The sequence below is a fragment of the Lytechinus variegatus genome, chromosome 5 (assembly GCF_018143015.1).
Source record: "Lytechinus variegatus isolate NC3 chromosome 5, Lvar_3.0, whole genome shotgun sequence".
Classification (NCBI taxonomy): Eukaryota; Metazoa; Echinodermata; class Echinoidea; order Temnopleuroida; family Toxopneustidae; genus Lytechinus; species Lytechinus variegatus.
The window spans coordinates 47,949,598-47,967,259 of NC_054744.1; the positions used below are offsets into that span (position 1 = coordinate 47,949,598).

At 39.1% G+C, this 17,662-nt stretch overlaps 1 protein-coding gene across 1 annotated transcript; it reads right to left on the bottom strand.

The window, feature by feature from the left end:
- Positions 1–177: 177 nt before the first annotated feature.
- On the bottom strand, positions 178–17,362 carry LOC121416334 (peptidyl-prolyl cis-trans isomerase B-like). The gene is made up of 5 exons (XM_041609901.1): positions 17,279–17,362; positions 4,135–4,248; positions 3,213–3,306; positions 2,103–2,287; positions 178–1,564 (listed from the first exon to the last, which is right to left on the bottom strand). Exons 1-5 carry the CDS (start codon positions 17,312–17,314, stop codon positions 1,427–1,429), a joined length of 567 nt encoding a protein of 188 aa, XP_041465835.1. The 5' UTR covers positions 17,315–17,362; the 3' UTR covers positions 178–1,426.
- Between the last annotated feature and the right edge of the window lie 300 nt (positions 17,363–17,662).

The window sequence follows — 17,662 nt, forward strand, 5'->3', positions numbered from 1 at the left end:
TCCCTCTCTCTCCCTACATCTTTCTCTCTCTTTCTACCTCTATCACTCAATACTTCAATGGTAAGTAGGCCTATTTCTATTAAAAAAATAATTTATCATTCTTTTGTTATACTCACAACATAAAACGATGAACAAAGCAGACGTACAAGTAGAAAAAAAAACTCAGGCAGGAAGTAATTCAGGAAAATAGTAGATTTAATGCTATAGTGTACGACAGATCAAATCCAAGATACTTTAATGCACTAAGAGATGGTTCTCTTTTGGCATCAGGTTTTTTTTTTCAGAACTACCATACATTATACTCACTTAACATAACATTGTGTAATAGATTTCAAGTTATTTAGGGGCGTCCAAATAAAATTAATATACCAAAATCATAAAGTCATTTTAAAAAAGGCCGATCTACAATTTGTTCTATTGGCGAAATGACACGGCATACATATCATGCATATTGACCGATCGAAAGCGAAATCGACAAAATAATAAAAAAAAAACACGTGAAAATATTTCGAAAATACATTGCAGTTTGTCTTGTAAAATATCATTAATGTATATTTATACAGAGATCTACGTATGATTTTTTCTCAGACAATTATTAAGAGATGGTTTACAACTTTAAATAATTCTCTCCAAGCAAATGGTACAGGGGCTTGCATGTCTGTTAATCCACGATTTGATAAAAAAAGAAGATTTACGTTATGTTTTAACCCCCCGCCCCCTTCTACTCCAAAACTGAAGCGGAAAATAGTGCAACATGGGCATGTTCATGACTTTTTTTTTGGCTTCCAAATAAACTTGTTAAAATCGGATAAACTAGAAAGGTGAGTAGTTTTGCCATAATGCTGGGTAGTTTTATAAAGCAGCCAGAGAGTCCATCAGAGGAGGATTTTAATCCTACAAAAAGTTTGAGTATAAAAAGGGAAATAAATCAATCAAAATGTCATCAAAATAGGATGTGATATAAAGAATTAAAAACATTTCATCCTGGTCGGTAGGCGAATGATAAAAAAGGAAACTTCACCTATTTCTTGTTAATTCTATTATATGCAATATGAAATGTGTATCTTAATTCCTCATCATAATGCGGAACAGAATTCAATACCTTTCTGAACTTGTGGAATTGCCTTTGTTGTAACCCTTTTTCTAAAGTATTGCAATACGATTTGGTTATTTTGATATTATCGACTCTCTCATATTAGTCTACGGGGCATACACGTTTTTGTGATAAAATATGCACATATCAAAATCTTGTTTTTATTGTTATTATTCTACATCAATCCAATTTTGCTGACATTTTTGGCTTATGATTGTTTGATACCTGTAATGTTTATACAGTCAGAATGTCCAGTTTATTGGTCTACAAGAAGTTGGTATATACTTAGCAGATAATCTAATACAATATAGGCTATACCCATTTGGTCTACTATTATTCGGTCTCAACGGCTTGTTTCAATACAAAAAAAGGTTTATCGACTGGAAGAGAACCACTATCATGGATGATACAATCCTCTAAAGGCTTGTCACTTCCGTCCGTTTGCACATTCTCAATTTTTTTCACAATTTCCTGAATAAAGAAAAAATATGAATACAATTAATCTTAAGTACAAAATTTAGGCTTGTGTCATCACATCAGGATGTTGCGTCGGGTCGGGCAGTCGCGAAACCCGAACATTCTAGAATAGGGCCCCTTCTGTTCAAGAAAGGTCGGGTCCAATTTACTCGATGTTTTGTAAAAAACATACATATATACATATAGCAAAATTATCGAATATAGGCTTGGGTAAACTGGACCCGACGTTCTTGGAATTTAGGAGGCCCATCATCGATGGTTGGTATACGCGATTGCCCGACGCGACAACACGATGTGATGACATAAAGTTAATTCCAACAATGCACAATTTTCTTCTCGATAATCTAGGGAAAGCGAAACAGAAGAAGGAGGAAGAGGAAGTAGAAGAACAAGAAGAAGACAAAGAAGAAGAAAAAAGAAGGAGGGGGAGAAGAAGAAGTAAAATGAGGAGGAGGATGTGAATAGAAGCAGTAGGAGAAAGGAAAAACTGGCAACCAGATCGGTAAAACTTTCCTATAAACATTCTACTCACCATTCCTTCCAAGACTTTCCCAAAGACTACATGTCTACCATCAAGCCATGGTGTCTTGACTGTAGTAAGGAAAAATTGAGAACCATTGGTGTCCTTTCCTGCATTAGCCATACTTAGCCATCCTGCTCCATAGTGGCTTAGTTCGAAGTTCTCATCAGGAAATTTATCACCGTAGACACTCTTACCTGGTTTTGTAATAACAAATATGCAAACTTTATTAAGTTACAGTCGGCGTATATGACACTGCGAAACAAATTAAATCATAAGCGAGATTTAGCACCGCCACGTAGAACGTAGACAATGAGCATCTAAGAAGTCATTGTCGAAATTGCTGAATTAAAACAGCAGCCTCGTCCTGGATTTTGGACAAACAATATATTTTCATTTTCTCATCAGCTTCAAAACTTAGGACAAAACTGCTGTTCCGATTTACCAATTTTCTACAAAGACCTCCCAGCTGTTCATTGTCATTTTCAATACATTTACTGTGTTCTTAAATTCGTGATGCGTAATATATAGCAGTGCAAAAACTCGCTAATAACTCGAAGGGTAAGTTCACAAGCTCTACAAAGCATGTAAAATATATCCAATAGAATATAATGTACTTTGAATAACTAGCAACAAATGTTTTAACTTGAATGCTGCATGTCAATTACTTCAAATAGCAAATTGAATGATAAGAAATACTACTCATCGAGGAGCGACGCCATGATATTTTGGTAGGGTAGAACGACCTGAAGGTGGTGTCATATTTTTTCCGCAATTGAATTACTAGGATAATTGATAATTCCATGGCTCCTAAACGTCTCCTTTTATCCTTCTTTCTACCCCCTCTCCCCTCTGTCCCCCCTTTGTTCCACACAGCAAAAATTGTGGTGTTAACCGGTGTACATAGAGGATCGCACCAGTTATTTTACACCAGTGTTAAATTGGTGGTGTTAGTTTTACACCTATAGGTGTTATTACAACACCTTTTGTTGTTACATTTAATGTTTATTTAATCTCTAGGGTGTAATTTTAACATCTCAGGGTGTGGTCCTCTATTAACACCAATTGGTGTAAGTTTTAACACCGCAGTTTTTACAGTGCATAATACTGTAAATGACATACCTCCAGTTCCATCTCCATTTGTGAAATCACCCCCTTGTATCATAAAATCCTTGATTACTCGGTGAAATTTACTTCCCCTGAAACCGAACCCCATCTACAAAATAGATTTTGAATAAAACATAAAGTTTAAACATTCATTGAAAACATCATTACAAAATTATTGACCATGATGACGGTCCGACATAGTAAATAATTCTAAAGAATTGGGAAAATGTCTTTTAGATGCATTTGAATAAAAGAAAATAAATTCAAACATTTCAACTTGAAATTGCTGGGTAACTTAGTTTGAGGATGTTAGGTTTATGGCGATTGGATATCTCTGATAAATGTGAAGTGTGTAAGGCTAGGAAGACATAATATTGACAAAGTTGGCGCCTTTTACATTAATCACAATTATATAGATCGACAAACAAAATTTTCAGAACACGAGTTTGAAAGGGAGGGAAGAGGGATACCATGCAGGAAAGAATATAGTCAACTGCGTGAACAGAATGGCCCGTACTCTGAAGTCGGGTTTAACTTAAAATCAGGTTTAAAGTTGTGGTTAAAGTATGGACAGCCAAATGTTATATAATCACTAACAGTAGAAATATCAGACTTCAGCTCATTCGGCTCTCAAATCATTCATAATTGTGTAGGAAGTATAAATAGATTATTGTCTTCACCATCGATGAATCAGGAAAGAGCACAGTAAACATAAAACAAACACACTGTGTTCGCATACAGAAATCGACCCACAGTAAGAAATTGAAACTGTGAAATCGATCACTCGGTAATTACGGAGTTAGTTTAAAGTGATTTTAATGATAAGGCCAAGATGTTGATTTGACAAGATGAAATATCTCGCAAACTCGCAAATTAGAGGCTTCCATGATAATGACGCCATCGGCAAACTCTACTTTTAGGAGCATTTCTTCCTTACCTCATTTGTAGCCAGTTGATAAAAGTTTTTTGTCGTCTTCGGGACAACATGTCCACAGAGACCAATCTCAATCCTACCATTCGGTACACCTCCAATAGAAATATCAAAGAACACCTGGCAGCAAAATAATGATATAAAAAATATAAGTGATAGTGATGACGAGGATAAGAAAGGAGTCAATGGGGATGAAGATGATAGCAAGGATGCTTTGATGAATTTATGATGATGATAGTGGTGGTGGTGGTGATGATGATGATGATAGTGATGATAATGATGATGGGGATGATGATGGTGATGATGATGGAGATGGTGGTGGTGATGATGACGATGATGATGGGGATGATGGCGATGATGATGGTGATGATGATGGAGGTGGTAGTGGTGGTGGTGATGACGATGATGATGGTGATGATGGGGATGATGATGATGGTGATGACGATGATGACGATGATGATGATGGGGATGATGATGATGGTGATGATGGTGATGACGATGATGATGATGGGGATGATGATGGTGGTGGTGATGATGATGATGGTGATGATGATGGTGGTGGTGATGACGATGGTGATGATGATGGGGATGATGATGATGACGGGGATGATGATGGTGGTGATGATGACGATGATGATGGTGATGATGATAATGAATGGTGGGGAGGAGGAGGATGGCCCTATACAGGGTCCTAGATTTGACAAGATATTCAATCAAATTTTGTGGGTAAAATCATCGTTGCAATTGTTGGTGCACTCACGCCAAGGTATCGCAGGGGGTTCATGTTATAAATGTACGATACGTATGCCGCGGTCGAGACTTCCATTTTCAGCCTAAAGCCTCAGTCACATATAGACCCCGGACCATCCCGGATCTGATCCGGGGTGGTCCGGGGAGAGATCCGTGTTGGCGCCTTGGGCATCCTTGGAGGTCCGGGGTGGTCCGTGTTGGTCCTTGAACGTCCGGGAGGCCAACACGGCAGTTTTTGACTGTCAAAAACATACGGCGTCATCCATGGACAGCCGGGTTATCAAAGCCATCCGGGATGGTCCGTGTAGCTGCCATGTAGGTCCGTGTGGCTGCCGTGTAGGTCCGTATAGCTGCCGTTTAGGTCCGTGTGACTGCCTGGAGTATCCTTGGAAGTCCGTGTTCTTTTTTCCCCCATCAATTCTTTACAACGCTATTTACTCATATGAACTTTTCAGTAGTCAGGTAGTTAAACAGTTGACACAAACATGCTTAATTTATTTATGATTAAATCGATGACTAAATGATCCAGGATATTTTCTCACGCTTTGGAGATTGGCCCTAACCTAATATTTGTAAACTAATTGCATATATGAATATTTTTTTCTCTTTTTTTCTAATATTTACCTCAACTTTGTCTGTTATTATTATTTCACATTTCATTCTTTTAAAATATGTTATATGTATATGTTATGTACCTGTTACATCGAAATTGTACATTAAGTTGTACATCATTGTACATCATGACTTGGGCCTATCTTAATTTTTATTATGTTTTCGTATTGACTTTGTAAATTTCTTTCCTTTGTTTTGATTTCAATAAAGTAATATCAAATCGAAATTAGATTTGTCGTTCAAGATTTAAAGTACTTAACAACTACTGTTAAAACTATAAACTGTGTTGTATAAAAACAGCGTTTTTACTGGTTAAGGAAGTTTTGAGTTTCGATATTTTTTTAAAAAACAACATAATATAATGTTGCGACAAGGATGAAAAAAATAGATAAATAAATAAATAAATATCAGCTCATTATTATGAACAGATTTTCATTTGCCGTGCTGGTCAATATAGCTGCCGTGTTGGTCCTTGAGCTGACGTGTTGGTCCGTGTAGCTGACGTGTTGGTCCGTGTAGCTGACGTGATTGTCCGTGTTGGTCCTTGTAGCTGACGTGTTGGTCCGTGTTGCTGACGTGTTGGTCCGTGTAGCTGACGTGTAGGTCCGTGTTGCTGACGTGTCGGTCCGTGTTGACGACGTGCTCTGCCGGCATGGTCCGTGTTGATCCGTGTGAAGCTGCCGTGTTGATGCCGTGTTTACAGTCATCCGGGGCAAAACTATCCCGGACCTCCCCGGATCATGCCGGCATTGCCGTGTTGATCCGTGAGGATCCGTGTTTATATGTGACTGGGGCTTAACTTTCCGTTCCAGAACATCACCAATTATTTAGAAAGCCATAGAAATTACTATTTCCCTCATTCCAGAGACCCTTAGATTTGTATTTCTCATTCCAGTGCGCTATTCATAGCTGCTACCATGCTCCGATAGAATGAGTTCTAGACATATGCGGCGGAGCAGAGGATTATCTTTTGTGTTTGGGGGGGGGGACGCAACAATAGCCGTCCCCCCCAAACACAAAAGATAATCTTCTGCTCCGCCGCCAATGGTTCTAGAGACGCCAATATTTGATGAAGTCTGTTCCAGAGCATTGCATTTTTATTACTGATACAAGGGCCGTTCCGGAGACCCCAATTTTATGACCAAAGTTTAGTTCCAGCTGAAAGTCCCTATTTTAAACTTTTGTGTGGTACATACTAGATATCATGTTATAATTCGAATAGGGGGGGGGCGAAGTATTATCCCAGGCATTTGTGGTTAAAGTGCGTTATTCTGTGGGTGTTATCAAATTTGGGTAAAGTCTCAATACGTTTGTGGCGTTGTTACATTTGTTGTCGGGTGTAACATCCCTCCTTTGAATCTGACAAGACGCTCAAACCAGGGCTCCGTAACACAAAGATTAGCGATCAATCGCTAAATGAACTGACCAATCGATATCAATGTTACACGCGCATTTGGTTAAAAATCCCGACCAGGGACCAACCGGTGCGGTTCTTTTATATTTGCAATCCATCGCAAACCTTTGTGTTACGGGCTCCAGGGCATGCATACCAGTGACACATGAGTGAAATGCTTTCAAACTGGCTATGTAAAACGTATAGGTGACAAAATCAGACCTACACAAATGGACAATGTCCTGCCTGTAGCATGGACCCCCGGGGGCCACTTACATTGACGAGTGGATACCATGCGCGACCAAAAAAACACTTAAAAAGGATGCCTTTTTCACGATAGGGCACGTTACGTACGTAACGTGATAAGGGTGTCAAAAACACAAAAATAATGAAAAAAGGGTATCCATTTCGCTAGGAAAATTACGTGTTTAGGGTCTAATTTGCGGGGATGATAAAACAAAATTAAACTGTTTTATAAAGGATGTCCTTTTTGCCCCAACACTTCGTGTTTAGAGTCTGATTTGCGCGAGGTGTAGAAGGTGGGGTCGTACTAAACCAATAAGGTAAAGCAGACGACCGAAGGACCCGTAACAATAAAACATTCCTGTACTTGTTTAGGGTTCATTTCAGGGAATATTTGCCAAGAGTATCGTTTTGTTTCTAATACTTGTTAAGGGTAGGGTTTCACACGCCAATACTTGTTCAGGGGTGCATTTTCAGAATGTGGAAATTACGTGTTTAGGGTGCTTTTCGAGACCCCATGGTCGCGCATGGTATCCACTCGTGAATGGAAGAGGCCCCTCCGGGCATGGACCCCCGGGGGAGGGGCAGTCAAATATATTGCTGTACACACGCGGCAGGCGCGGATACTTGGGGGGCCGAGGGGGCCTTGCCCCCCCCTTCGGCTAAAAAAAAGAGAGAGGGAAAGAAAGAGAAAAAGAGGGGAAGAGGGGAAAAAAGAAGAAAAAGAAGAAAGGAAGAAAAAAAGAAAAGGGGGGAAAGAAAAAAGGAAAAGAGAGAGGAAAGGGGAAAAGAAGAGGGGGGAGAGAGAGGAAGAGGGGGAAGGAAGAAGAGGGAAAAAAGAGAGAGGAAAGGGGGAAAGGAAGAGAAGGAAAAAGAGAGGGAAAGGAAAAGGAGAAAAAAAAGAGAGGGGAAGAGGGGAAAGGAAGAGAAGAAAAGGAGAGAGAGGAAAAAGAGGAAAGAAAAGGAGGAAGAGAAGAAAAGAAAGGGGGAGGGAGAGGGAGGAAAGAAGAGAAGAAAAAAAAGAGGGGAAAGAAAAGAAGAAGGGAAAGAAAAAAGAGAAAAAGAGGGGAAAGAAAGAGAAAAAAGAGGAAGAGGGGGAAGGAAGAGAAGAAAAAGGGAGGGGACTGAGGGAGAAGAAAAAAGAGGAAGAGAGGGGAAGAGAGAGGAAAAGGAGAAAAAAGGAAAGAGAGGAAGAGGGAAGAAAGAAGAGGAAAAAAGAGAGAGAAGGGGAAGAAAAGGGGAAAGGAAGAGAAGAAAAGGGAGGGAGGGAGAGAGGGGGAAAAAGAGGAAGAGGGGAAAGAAAAGGAGAAAAGGGAGAGAGGGGAAGTGGGAGGAAAGAAAAAAGAGAGGGGAAAGAAAAGAAGAAAAAGAGGGGAAAGAAAAGAAGAAAAAAGGAGAAAAGAAAAGGGGAAAGAAAGAGAAAAAAGAGGAAGTGGGGGAAGGAAGAGAAGAAAAGGGAGGGGAGGGGAGGGGGAGAAAAAAAGAGGAAGAGGGTGAAAAGAGAGAGGAAAAGGGGAAAATGAGAAAAAGGGAGAAAGAGGAAGAGGGAAGAAAGAAGAGAAGAAAAAAGAAAGAGAGAAAGGGGAAAGAAGAGAAGAAAAGGGGAGAGGAAGAGGGGAAGGACGAGAAGAAAAAAAGAGGAAGAGGAGGAAAGAAAATGATGTTCGAACCAATTAAAGGGCGCTGAAATGATGTTCGAAAGAATGTCAAAATGCTGTTCGAACTGGGGGGCAGAATTGATGTTTGAACGGGGGGGGGGGGCGAATTAATGTTCGACGAAGGGGCGCCAAATTGATGTTGGAACTGGGGGCGCCAAATTGATACTCGAGCTAGGGGGGGGGGGGCGAAATGGTATTCGAACTAGGGCGCCAAATTGATGTTGGACCTACATGTAGGGGCGCCGAATCGATATTCGAACTAGGAGGGCGCCGAAATGATGTTCGAAGGGATGCCAAAATGATGTTCGAACTGGGGGCCGAATTGATGTTTGAACGGGGGGGGGGGGGGGGCCGAAGTGATGATCGACCTACATGTAGGGGCGCCGAATTGATATTCGAACTAGGGGCGCCAAATTGATGTTGGACCTACATTTAGGGGCGCCGAATTGATATTCAAACTAGGAGGGCGCCGAAATGATGTTCGAAGGGATGTTAAAATGGTGTTCGAACTGGGGGCGCCAAATCATTACTCGATCTGGGAAAGGGGGCCGAAACGATGTTCGAGGGCGCAAAATTAATACTCGAGCTAGGAGGGGGGAGGATATTCGAACTAGGGAAGGCAAATTGAATTCGAAGGGATGCCAAAATGATGTTCGAACTAGGGGCCGAAATTATGTTCGAACGGGGGGGGGGGGGGCGAATTGATGATCGACCTACATGTAGGGGCGCCAAATTAATATTCAACTAGGGGCGCCAAATTGATGTTGGACCTACATTTAGGGGCGCCGAATTGATATTCGATCTAGGAGGGCGTCGAAATGATGTTCGAAGTGGGGGCGCCAAATTGATACTCGAACTAGGGGGCGCCGAATTGATGTTCAAACTAGGGGGGCGCAAAATTAATACTCGAGCTAGGAGGGCGAAATGATATTCGAATAAAGGAAGGCAAATTGAGTTCGAAGGGATGCCAAAATGATGTTCGAAGGGGGGGGGGGCAAATTGATGATCGACCTACATGTACATGATGTAGGGGCGCCGAACTGATATTCGAACTGCCGCCTTGTTGTTGGCTCATTGTTCCATATATTGAAAGTTTGAAATGCCTTGGCCCTGAGGTTTTTAGGCATGGCTTGGGGATTGAAGCCTTGGTCTTGGGTATTAAAGCCTTGGCCTTGGAGGTTTGAGCCTTGACTACAACACTGATGGACATATTGATAGATATTATTTACAGAAATTTTGAAGTTTACTTGCAAGCACTAAGAAATAAATGTTCAGAATTGAACCCCGAAAGGTTGATTCAAAATCAGCACCCTATGGATTAAAAAATTGAACCCCTGATTTGGGGTTCAAAAATTGAACCCTGCGGTTGGGGTTCATTTTTGCACCCTGCGGGTTCAAAATTGCACCACTAGGGGTTCAATTTGAAATTTAGGGGTGCAGTTTTGAACCCGCAGGGTGCAAAAATGAACCCCAACCGCAGGGTTCAATTTTTAAACCCCAAATCAGGGGTTCAATTTTTGAACCCATAGGGTGCTGATTTTGCAAGAACCTTTCGGGGTTCAATTTTGAACCTTTATTTTTTAGTGTGCAATATGTAAAAGAATAAAAGGTTTTTAGGCATGGCTTGGGGATTGAAGCCTTGGTCTTGGGTATTAAAGCCTTGGCCTTGGAGGTTTGAGCCTTGACTACAACACTGATGGACATATTGATAGATATTATTTACAGAAATTTTGAAGTTTACTTGCAAGCACTAAGAAATAAAGGTTCAAAATTGAACCCCGAAAGGTTCTTGCAAAATCAGCACCCTATGGGTTCAAAAATTGAACCCCTGATTTGGGGTTTAAAAATTGAACCCTGCGGTTGGGGTTCATTTTTGCACCCTGCGGGTTCAAAATTGCACCACTAGGGGTTCAATTTGAAATTTAGGGGTGCAGTTTTGAACCCGCAGGGTGCAAAAATGAACCCCAACCGCAGGGTTCAATTTTTAAACCCCAAATCAGGGGTTCAATTTTTGAACCCATAGGGTGCTGATTTTGCAAGAACCTTTCGGGGTTCAATTTTGAACCTTTATTTTTTAGTGTGCAATATGTAAAAGAATAAATGATTCTTTCATTGTAATGGTGAAAGTTTCGGATGCGTTTTTTATTTTTTGACGAATCGTCAAATACTCAAATAACTGAAATAACTCTATGGTTTATATCGTTCCTATATTGTTTGTTTCATGTAGTAATGCGTAAAAGACAGCTATATACAGTTGATGATACGACACCTTTTCGTTTCCAACCTACAGTGGGAAATCACGTTTTATTTTTTTTAACGAATTCCACTGAAAATATTACGTGGATTTGCTCAGGCCTAAACTGCATTGCTATCATTTACATTTATTGTTACATCTTGAAATAGTTGATGTGTACAAGATACATGGGACCTTGGAATTCATGTTTCACTAGTATTGTATGAAAGAGAGAGATAAGAACTTATCGTCCAAAATGATGCGAACTTAAGAGCATTGTTTTCATATTTATAAAGACACTGACAATAAAGTATATTTTACAGTAATTTATCTTTAGTATCTTATATTCTTTTTATATACACCGTTTACACGCATTTTGTTTCTTTTGAAAATCTATTTGGAGTATATAAAATTTGAGCAAGATTATAAGATGCATAACCTTTTGATACTTTATATGATTGTTGCAAGAGCGGAAGAGCCAATGTTTGCTGATTAGGATTGACAAGACAACTCACTGTTTTGAATGGAATTCAAGCGAATAACAAAAGATTATATAATATATCCAAACACTTAAAGATCAAAGTAGGCAGTGCACTCCCAATTAGTAAATGCTGAGTGCTGACTACTGAATCTACCTCACCTATATAATAAAAAGCATGTAAATTCATATCTTTTTCAAGAATATCTTACCCAAGATAAAATATTAATTTTCTTTCATGCAGAATACACAATTTAGTTTTTTTCAACCCCTGAAGCAAAAAGTAGAAAAGAAAAAAATAATGGGAGTACCCACAAGAACGAAGAATGCCTACAATGCAAGAGAGGTTTCTGTGAGAAGTAACTGAACTAGACATTACCCATTCGGCAATGGGAGTCAATATTTCGGAACGATTATTACTTGACTTGAAATTAGGGCCCCCTAAGAAATCCTGGATCCGCGCCTGGATCCCGCTCACATAATTCTAGCAGGGTCTACTCTGATGAGAAGTCAAACGAATTGAAAGCATCAAATGTTTAAAATAGAAATCGCTCGAGTTTCCCGCTCGCATCGATTATTTTTTAAAGTGATATTACATTTATCCATGAACACATCATTATAAAACCATTATTCAATTGCCTCTTCTTCATGCATAGGCGGATCCAGGTGGGGACCCGAGGGGCCCGGACCCCCTATCAAAAAAAGGGGGGAGAAAGAAAAAGGAAGGAAAAGAAAAAAGAAAAGGAGGAAGACGAATGAATAAAATAAGATGAGAGGAAGACTTGGAAAAAATATTTTATGTCACTATATAAAATTTTCGCTCGCGCTTCGCGCTCGCATTGCCTGTTAAGTGATCCGCATAACTTGTTCAACACGGAGCTTAAATATCAAGTTTGGAAGTCAGTATACAAAACATATTTCTCCTTGGAAATCGAACTTTCATTAATTTTTGTGATTTACATATTGATTTTTAAAAAGTGCTCTGTAAAAATGTCAGTTTTATGGTCTGAATATTAACATTTTCCAATTGCGCTGCGCGTTCGCGAATTTGATTTATCAGGTACCTATTATTTTCATGTATTCCATAAAGTTTTCAAAATATCCCTTTTCAGGTCTGATTGTCAAAACGCATCAGCTAGCGCTGCTATGCTTGCATTTTTGATTGGCAGGTTATGTATGTCTCAATATTGATTGTATAACAAACTACTTAAAATCCCCTTTTCATGACAGTTTATCAAAAATTTCGGCTCGCGATTTGCGCTCGCATTAATGGTTAAAGATATATCAACTAATTAATGATGCATCCTATTCATGAATAAAAAGATGCTTGAAATGTTCAGTGTTCAGGCCATAATATCATCAGATTCCGCGCCCTCATTATGCATTAATACTAAGATATCAATTTAATAATTAAATTGTCTCTTTTGTTTTATCTCGCGCTTAGCAAGATGAATAGGAAGATGTATAGTCATCATATTCATATAATAACATGTCCTAAGGATGTCAAGGTCCTATGTCTCAAAATTAAAGTAATAATGAAACATATCAGCACTTTATCAAGTGCGATTTATATCCACCTTACAAGTTTCCTACAAAGTGTTTGAAATATCAGATCGGAATATCAAATATTTTAAGCTCGAGCTTCGCGCTCGCTTTTATTTTCATGATAAAAGATTGTTTAGAATGCCTGGATTCTAGATGTAAATCTGAAACACGGGCGCGCATTTTCATTCAGTTATCCAGTTTCAGATCACAATATCAAAAAATTTTGCTCGCCCTTTGTGCTCGTATTAGGAAGATCCCCTTTCTCATCCCTTTCATGATTTACAAAACACGAATAGAGTTTCCCGTTCAAGGTCGAAATCTCGATTTTTTTACGCTCGCACTTCGCGCTCGCATAATTTGATTGTGAAATATGTAATGTCTTCATGGCTAAATGCAAGCAGTCCTTAAAAGGCACTTTTCGATCAGTTCAAAACGCACTTCGCGCTCGCATCAATTGTTTAGTTATATAGCTATCTTGTTCATGATTACAAAAACTGATTAAAGTTTTCCATTCTTTATGTAGAAATGTCAAAAATTTTGAGCTCGCGCTTCGCGCACGTATTTATTTGATTGTAAAATATGTAATGTCTTCATTGCAAAATGCAAGCAGTCCTTAAAAGGCACTTTTCGATCAGTTCAAAACGATCGATCAGTTCAAAAACAAGCATTTTCTGCTCGCGCTTTGCGCTCGCATTATTAATGTAGGAAGATCCCCTCTTACTCATCTTTTTCATGATTTAGGAAACATGAATAGAGTGTCCCGTTCTAGGTCTAAATCTAGAATTTTTCCGCTCGCACTTCGCGCTCGCATCAATTGATTTGATTTGATTTATTGTTTTCGTCTGCATTCATAACATTCGTATAATACATTTTTCACAACATAAAAAACTTAATATGTTAGCATTTTTGGAATGAATCATAAATAATGAGTACTAAAAAAGTAATTCCAGGCAAAAATGATTAACTATATGATATTCACAATTTGCAGGAGGATTGTCATCATAAGCAGATTGCTTGAAAAATGACAATCCCAAACTTATACTAATTGAATTAATACATTCATAAAGCAGAATTGGCATATATTATCAAATACGAAACATGAATTCATGCAATATTATAGCATAAAGATGAAGATGATAAAAGCTGAGGGTGACGGTGATATGATGATGATGATGAAGGCCATGGAGATGATGGTGGTCATGATGAAGATATTGGTAATGACTAAATCGAAGGAGGAATAAATTCACGATAAAAAGGATATGACACAAAAATTTTACTTCAAATATTCTGATAATAACATAGATTTAACGTTTGCCTTAAATGAGTGAAGACACGAAGATTGTTTTACAGACTCTGCTGGTACAGACTTACACAAATCTGGACCATGGTGTCTTATGGATTTCTGCAGTTTGGGGTTGGTTAAATGGAAATTTGAAGAGTTACGGGTAGGGTATGAATGAATAGATGTATTCAGAGAATAAAAATTGTGGAATGAAGGTAGGTGGGAGCATGTTATTTACGTACTTAAACATAAGTAGTAAACTTTGAAGTGTATTTGTGTCAAATACTGTTACAGTCTTTAGTTTATGGAATAATGGATTTGTGCGTGATAAATATTGGGAATCAGTACAGATTCGAATTGTTTTTTTCTGTAATTAAGTAAACTGTATTAAAGTTTTCCATTCTTTATGTAGAAATGTCAAAAATTTTCAGCTCGCGCTTCGCGCTCGCATTATTTGATTAATGAAATATGTAATGTCTTCATGTCTAAATGCAAGCAGTCCTTAAAAGGCACTTTTCGATCAGTTCAAAACGTATACAAACATTTCTGCTCGCGCTTTGCACTCGCATTACTCATCTTTTTCATGATTTAGGAAACATGAATAGAGTGTCCCGTTCTAGGTCTAAAACTAGAATTTTTCCGCTCGCACTTCGCGCTCGCATCCATTGTTTAGTTATACTGTATAGCTATCCTGTTCATGATTACAAAAACTGATCATTAATTTTTCCATTCTTTATGTAGAAATGTCAAAAATTTTCAGCTCGCGCTTCGCGCTCGCATTATTTGATTAATGAAATATGTAATGTCTTCATGTCTAAATGCAAGCAATCCTTAAAAGGCACTTTTCGATCAGTTCAAAACGTATACAAACATTTCTGCTCGCGCTTTGCACTCGCATTACTCATCTTTTTCATGATTTAGGAAACATGAATAGAGTGTCCCGTTCTAGGTCTAAAACTAGAATTTTTCCGCTCGCACTTCGCGCTCGCATCCATTGTTTAGTTATACTGTATAGCTATCCTGTTCATGATTATAAAAATTGATTATTAATTTATCCATTCTTTATGTAGAAATGTCAAAAATTTTCAGCTCGCGCTTCGCGCTCGCATTATTTGATTAATGAAATATGTAATGTCTTCATGTCTAAATGCAAGCAGTCCTTAAAAGGCACTTTTCGATCAGTTCAACACGTATACAAACATTTTCTGCTCGCGCTTTGCGCTCGCATTATTAATGTAGGGAGATCCCCTCTTACTCATCTTTTTCATGATTTAGGAAACATGAATAGAGTGTCCCGTTCTAGGTCTAAAACTAGAATTTTTCCGCTCGCACTTCGCGCTCGCATCAATTGTTTAGTTATACTGTATAGCTATCCTGTTCATGATTATAAAAATTGATTATTAATTTTTCCATACTTTATGTAGAAATGTCAATAATTTTAATGAAATATGTAATGTCTTCATGTCTAAATGCAAGCAGTCCTTAAAAGGCACTTTTCGATCAGTTCAACACGTATACAAACATTTTCTGCTCGCGCTTTGCGCTCGCATTATTAATGTAGGGAGATCCCCTCTTACTCATCTTTTTCATGATTAACATGATTAAGGAAAAATGAATAGAGTGTCCCGTTCTAGGTCTAAAACTAGAATTTTTCCGCTCCCACTTTGCGCTCGCATCAATTGTTTAGTTATACTGTATAACTATCCTGTTCATGATTACAAAAACTGATTCTTAATTTTTCCATTCTTTATGTACAAATGTCAAAATTTTCAGCTCGCGCTTCGTGCAGTCATTATAAAATAAGGATAATGATATTATACATTTATGTTGATTTAAAGAATAAAGCTAAGAGGTGACTTATAGGACTACCCCCTTCAAAGAAACAAACGAAAAAAAATATCTTCGAGCGGCCGATCGGGGAAAATGTGGCTGAAAAAATATTTCCGGGCCCCTTTATTGGAAAAGGCTGAATCCGCCCCTGATTCATGTGCCTATGAAATAAGATAATTCAACATGCATTTAAGGCACTTATGATTGCCTGGGGGGAGGGAGGGGCCGCCATTGGCGGCGGAAGCCAAAAAAATTAGGGGGTGTGCTACTGAATTTTTGGGATGGACACAGGTAAAAAATTGGACAAGCGCCCCCCAAAAAGGTTAAACCTAAATTTTAGGAGTTGCTAAACCAAAAATTTTTGACAAGCAAAAAAAAAAAAAAAAAAGGCCATCAACCTAGGGGGGACAACACACGTTTCAGGGGTAGTCCTTGTGAATTTAGAGGGGAACCAGGAAAACAAAACAAATTGCCCAGCGAAAAAAAAAAAAAAAAAAGTTTATCAAAAACAAATTTAGGGGGGACCGTCCCCCACCTAAAATTTAGAAGGGGACACGTCCCCCCCCCCCCGCTTCCGCCGCCTATGGGGGCCGCCATTTTTCCGAAAAGTACACAGGGGCGCCAAAATCAGGTCGAATTTGGGCCCCCCTCCCTTCGAAATCCTGGATCCGCGCCTGCACACGCGTGACCAAGGAATTTCCGAACACCCCCGAAACTAGGTGCAAAATAACCACCTAAACAAGTTTTTCGCGGGCTTTATTTACACATTTTGGCCCCTTAACAAGTTGTCGCCAAATTATGACCTCGGGGAAAAAGCTTGGGGGAAAAAACATGCCCTAAACACGTTTGGCTAGTCTTTTTAAAAAGAGCTTTGGGGAAAAAACATACCCTAAATACGTTGGACCCCGCGATTGACCATTGACCAGTCTTTCAAAACCACCCTTTTTCTTGAAAATCGGTGGTTTTGATACCCTCAGCGAGTGCACGCGCGGACCGCGTCCAAAACTGAAAAAACACCCCTTTAAACGCGTTTTTTTTTGGTCACGCGTGTGTACAGCAAAGTATTTGACTGCCCCCCCCGGGCATGGACCCTACTATGAATGCTATAAGCGTGCAAGAGACTTACCTTCTTTGTTATGAGAACATCGGTATTTGGTGCCATGATGATTCTCTTGTATGCAGTTAAAACAATGGCCGCCTACAATACTAAGTCTAAGTCATTAGACTTCTTTTGAAGGTGTGATCGTTTATTTCGGGAAGCCTAGTCTCAGGGCCGTAAGTCAATCGATCTTACCAATGGTTCATACGAATACCCTTCTGACAGTCGCAGAGCCCTTTTTCATACCATGAAGATCAATAACTCGTGTCCTACTGTAAGGAACCGCCCATCTTGTTCACTGACGCGAATGAAAACGGATGGTCGAACAGGCAGTCGTGCATGAAACGTATAGTCTAGGAGCCAGGGGGCTTTATTCAGAATTTTTGGTGGGGAAGGTTTGACAAGCTTATC